The following is a 6,000-nucleotide window of genomic DNA, read 5'->3' on the forward strand; positions in this document are numbered from 1 at the left end:
ATCATAAGATACAATACAATCATGCAAGCAAAACCTAGAGACTTCCTTTGATATCGTGCACCAGCTGTTGTTTACAAAAATACATACGCCCCTTGTTTTACCTGTTCTATCCTGCCGGTACAGCGTATAACCAGCCAGTATGTTGATAATGTCGTCGTTCAGCCACGACTCCGTGAAGCGTAAGATATTACAGTTTTGAATGTCCCATTGGTAGTTTAATCTTCCGTGTAGGTCATCGATTTTATTTTCCAAAGGTTGCACGTTTTCTAGCAGAATGGAAGGAAGTGGTGGTTAATTTGATCGCCTATGAATTCTCAGAAGGCAGCCCGCCCTCCGACCCCTTTTTCTCTACCTTCTCTTCACGCAAATTACGGGGATCTGGGTCTGTTTACGGGAAAGCAGTATATCATTCACGTCGGCCTCGTCAGATTCGTTAAAGGAAAAAAAGGATTTTGCCAGTTCGTGGTGAGTAATCGCTATTCTGATGTCCAGTTCTGATGTTTCGGTCATAAGAGATGGTAGCAGCAACATTATGTACAAAATAAGTTGCAAAATAAATGACAAACATCGCAAAGAAACAAACAAAAAACACAATCGGTTAGGGACACGTTAAACGTCAGCCTTCTTCTCCGGCGCCATCTGAATGTTTGTTGTTAGGGTGTGTAGTGTTGGTTGTTAGGGTGTGCAGTGTTTGTTGTTAGGGTGTGTAGTGTTTGTTGTTAGGGTGTGTAGTGTTTGTTGTTATGGTGTGTAGTGTTTGTTGTTATGATGTGTAGCGTTGATTGCTAGGGTGTGTAGTGTTTGTTGTTATGGTGTGTAGTGTTAGTTGTTATGGTGTGTAGTGTTGGTTGTTAGGGTGTGTAGTGTTGGTTGTTAAGGTGTAGTGTTGGTTGTTATCATGTGTAGTGTTGGTTGTTAGGGTGTGTAGTGTTGGTTGTTAGGGTGTGTAGTGTTGGTTGTTAGGGTGTGTAGTGTTGGTTGTTAGGGTGTGTAGTGTTGTTGGTTAGGGTGTGTAGTGTTGGTTGTTAAGATGTAGTGTTCGTTGTTAGGGTGTGTAGTGTTGGTTGTTAAGGTGCAGTGTTGGTTGTTAGGGTGTGTAGTGTTGGTTGTTAAGATGTAGTGTTGGTTGTTAGGGTGTGTAGTGTTGGTTGTTAAGATGTAGTGTTGGTTGTTAGGGTGTGTAGTGTTGGTTGTTAAGATGTATGTAGTGTTGGTTGTTAGGGTGTGTAGTGTTGGTTGTTAAGATGTGTAGTGTTGGTTGTTAAGATGTAGTGTTGGTTGTTAGGGTGTGTAGTGTTGGTTGTTAAGATGTAGTGTTGGTTGTTAGGGTGTGTAGTGTTGGTTGTTAAGATGTAGTGTTGGTTGTTAGGGTGTGTCTTACCTTATTGAGTTTGATCTTGCTCTTCTTTCTCTTCTTGTTGTCTTTGCTGTGGAGGTGACCAGAGATGTGGTAGAGTACAGTACTGCTCCGCAGACGAGTCGAACTGAACGAAGAGCCAGTTTTCAGACGCCCTTGTCGGCGCTCTGCAAGCACAAAAGCATAGACAGACACAGGCATGCACACAGACAGACTGTATTACTGTACAATCAAACTGCATGGCCCTCTGGAAAAGCTCATAGAAAAATGAAGAGAAAAAACTGAGGGGAAAAGAATGATGTTTGGATGAAATACTTAATATCAACACTAGTTACAGTGACAATTAATATGTAACCCACCAGCGCTCACAGTCTCACATCACAATTAGACATTCGTCCATCTTCTCAAACGTCAAATTGCTAAGTTGTTCCAAACCTCAAGTTTCAAAGTGTTTAAGGTTAAGTTTAAGCATGAACTCCACATTCTTGAAGGTAAGGCATTAACTCTGAATGGTAAGGTAAGGCATTAACTCTGAATGGTTAAGGTAAGGCATTAACTCTGAATGGTTAAGGTAAGGCATTAACTCTGAATGGTTAAGGTAAGGCATTAACTCTGAATGGTTAAGGTTAGGCATTAACTCTGAATGGTTAAGTTTAGGCATTAACTCTGAATGGTTAAGGTAAGGCATTAACTCTGAATGGTTAAGGTAAGGCATTAACTCTGAATGGTTAATGTAAGGCATTAACTCTGAATGGTTAAGGTATTAACTCTGAATGGTTAAGGTATTAACTCTGAATGGTTAAGGTAAGGCATTAACTCTGAATGGTTAAGGTAAGGCATTAGCTCTGAATGGTTAAGGTAAGGCATTAGCTCTGAATGGTTAAGGTTAGGCATTAACTCTGAATGGTTAAGGTAAGGCATTAACTCTGAATGGTTAAGGTAATGGTTAAGGTTTGGGTTAGGCTTAAAACAGAAATATCAAAAACAACTTTCTATCGCTGGATTCAAACTTGAACCTTTGGAAACAAAGACTGATGCTTACGCCCATCAGTGATCGCCGTCCACAACACCCTCGCAAAACTGAAACCTATTTGAAGGTAACAGCGCTCACTGTTGCCCCTAGTGGCTGGTTTCCACGTCATCTCGGATGGACGTCGAATACTGACTTGTATCACGGGTGACCTGGCTGATGTAACAGAAGGGGTAATTTACATATCACAGAAACGTTTAGACATTTTCCTGAATTTAAAGAAAAAAGTAATCATGGCCCCGTTTCTACTTTTCAGCTCAAACTATTGGTCTGTAATGACAAAGTGGGAGTCTCTATATAAAACTGTTTAGAATAATAATTTAAAAAATAATTGTATTATTCTACTGTGGTGGGATTGGTAAGGCCTACTGATTTGTGATAGAGGACTAGACGTTGAGGCTAGGCATGAGTATGTGAATGTGTAAGTGTGTGAGTGCGTGCGTGTGTACATATGTGTGTTTGTGCCTGTGTGTTTGTCTCTGATAGAGGACAGAGGTATTAAGAGTATGCATTTCATTGCTAGAGGAGAAGAAGACGCCTGTGTTGCTCTAGGGAGATATCAGTAATATCTGGTCCTTCCCCCAGAACCAAGGTGATAACTGCTTTTGAGTGTCTGTGTCTAGGGGCAACTTTACCCTGCTTTTCATGTGTATAATTTGTGTGTGGTGTGTGTGTGTGTGTGTGTGTGTGTGTGTGTGTGTGTGTGTGTGTGTGTGTGTGTGTGTGTGTGTGTGTGTGTGTGTGTGTGTGTGTGTGTGTGTGTGTGTGTGTGTGTGTGTGTGTGTGTGTGTGTGTGTGGACCCCAGACGAGGCGAACAGACAGAACTCATCCATAAAGCCAGGGAGCCTTGGGGGACGGAACACGGTAATGCCACAGAGACAGAGCTACACTTATTTTCTGATCTAATGAATTTCCCCTCACTTTACAACCAGGGAGGTCAGACAGCAGGGGAGAGAGGAGGAAGTTTGGAGAGTTAAAGGGAAAGACCAAGATAAAGTGAGAGATAGGTAGGATAAAGAAAGAGAGATATGGGGAGAGGAGAGGGGGGGACAGAGAGGTAGGTAGGGAGAGATGGGGGAGGGAGGGACAAAGAGGTGGGTAGGGAGAGATGTGGAGGGAGGGAGGGATAGAGAGGTAGGGAGGGAGGGAGGGAGGGATAGAGAGGTAGGGAGGGAGGGAGGGACAGAGAGGTAGGTAGGGAGAGATGGGGAAGGGGGAGGGAGAGATGGGGAGGGAGGGACAGAGAGGTATGGAGAGATGGGGAGGGTGGGACAGAGAGTTAGGTAGGGAGAGATGGGGAGGTAGGGAGGGACAGAGAGAGAGAAAGAGAGAGAGAGAGAGAGAGAGAGAGAGAGAGAGAGAGAGAGAGAGAGAGAGAGAGAGAGAGAGAGAGAGAAATTGGAGGAGACTAAGGTAGAGAGAAAACAAGAGAAAGAGAGAGGGGGAGAGAGACAAATTAAAATGTAGCGAATGTGGGAAGGAGGGAGGGAGAGGGGGAGAAGGGAGAAAGGGACAGAGGGAGAGAGGGAAAGAGGGGTTGTGGACGACAGAGAGATTGGGTTCCCCTGTCCAATCTGCCTGAAGGCTAGACCAAGTGTGAACTAACTGGGTTATCAATGTGTGTGTGTATGTGTGTGTCTGTTCGTGTAAATGTATGTGTGCGTGTGTGCGCAGGCAGATCGCTCAAGATTGACTTCGAAATTGAACGTCTGTCCATGTCCTGAGGATGTCTAGAACAGCATTAAGAGACCTGCCCAGCATTATCCAATGAGGTTGCAGGGCGGGCCCAACGGCTCAGTGGACACAGCAGAGAGAGAGCAATGACGTGGTGCACATCTCTATAGATATGTGACGCAGTACGTACATTTTTGGGGGGCTCGTGCGTGCTACTTTCAAAACTACTGGCTAAAAGGTATGCAAAAGTACTGGAGAATCTCCTTAACATCAAAATGTGACATTTGAAAAAACGGAACGACGCTGAGCAGGAGTCAACCCAGGGTGTCATATACACTTCGAAATTCAACGTTTGGAGATACGTGGACAAACGTCAGAATCTGAAATCAAATTGGTCAAATCGTGAGATCTTGTTGAGCGAGTGTTAAGATGGGTTTCCCCTGCCTGGACTGAGATGGCCTGTGCATTGCTTTAGCAATACAGACAGAAACACACCCTTCTGCAGAGCTGGATTTTCTGTTATCTCAGTACCGATACTGATAACCTTTCAAATGCAAATGTTTGAGATTACAATGCAGATTTAATGTAGAATAATATGTCAAATCCACAGTCATTATTCCCCACTTTTGTCTTTCACTATAAGCATGAGCAGCATCAGCCCTTATCTTTGTGTAAAAAGTACATCATCATCAAAATAAAGCATGTTTTTGTTTTGTTGTTATTTACATTAATGAAAGTAATTCGACACAAATGCATGAGGGGAAGAGAGGAGGATTGAGAAATCAAATTACTGACTGTAGATACACACACACACACACACACACACACACACACACACACACACACACACACACACACACACACACACTCGCACACCAGTGGAGGCTGCTGAGGGGAGGATGGCTCATGATAATGGTTAGAATAGAGTGAAAGGAATGGAAACCATGTGTTTGATGTTGTTGATACCGTTCCACATTTTCCACTCCAGCCATTACCAGGTGCCCGTCCTCCCCAATTAAGGTGGCACCAACCTCCTGTGACGAACACAGACATGCTACAGACACAACACTAAGATGAACACTCTTGTACACACACACACACACACACACACACACACACACACACACACACACACACACACACACACACACACACACACATACACACACATACATACACACACAAACACTCTAACCTTCTCTCTTGCCCTCTGGGATGGCCTTGGCCTTGTTGTCTGTGATGTCTTTAAATGAAGCCAGGAAGAGCACCACGTCTCCCTTCTCATTCTTAATGGGGACAATTTCCAGCAGGCACCAGAACAATGACGCTGCAGTAGACAGACACACACACACACACACACAGACAACACATTATACAAGTGATAAGCACATAGCGGAGTAGGGTCAAGTTGACCCAAGACACTGATCTTGGGTCAGTTTTGCATTACCCCACTGATGGTTAAGGTTAGGATTGGGGGAGGGGAAGCTGATCCTAGATCTGTACCTGAGGGACACTTAGACCCAAGCCATACTACAGTACATACATGCTATGTGTGACCAAATATCTGAAATGATGCTCAACTTCTGATTAGTTGGTTTTCAGATCGTCAGATTCAGAAATCCAACATGTTCTATCATACACTGCACATGTTTTGATCACATCACAAATCAAGTTACTGCTACAGACCACACATTATACTCTGAATCATGAAAATACAGTGAGGTATAACACAGCGAGACAATGACACATTTTTGGTTGTTTTGGCTCTGTACTCCAGCACTTTGGATTTGAAATGATACAATGAGGAATGAGCCCATCCCTAAGTCAGGGGATCTCGCTATGAACGTCGTGGTAAATATGGTCAAATCTGAGAAATGGAGGTGAAATTATGTAAATGTGTGTAGTTCAGTATGTAAGTGCGGACATGTGTGTCTGTGT

General features: G+C 43.6%; 1 protein-coding gene across 1 annotated transcript in view; it reads right to left on the reverse strand.

Moving 5' to 3' along the window:
- LOC129830873 (potassium voltage-gated channel subfamily H member 8-like) overlaps positions 1–6,000 on the reverse strand; it is a 138,764-nt gene that overhangs the window by 89,917 nt on the left and 42,847 nt on the right. Inside the window, exons 3-4 of the mRNA XM_055893685.1 lie at positions 5,258–5,389; positions 1,382–1,524 (exon numbers count right to left, since the gene is read on the reverse strand). Of these exons, the coding sequence (XP_055749660.1) occupies positions 1,382–1,524; positions 5,258–5,389 (275 nt within the window). The remainder of the gene's footprint in view (positions 1–1,381; positions 1,525–5,257; positions 5,390–6,000) is intronic.

Source organism: Salvelinus fontinalis, chromosome 32, assembly GCF_029448725.1.
Source record: "Salvelinus fontinalis isolate EN_2023a chromosome 32, ASM2944872v1, whole genome shotgun sequence".
Classification (NCBI taxonomy): domain Eukaryota; kingdom Metazoa; phylum Chordata; class Actinopteri; order Salmoniformes; family Salmonidae; genus Salvelinus; species Salvelinus fontinalis.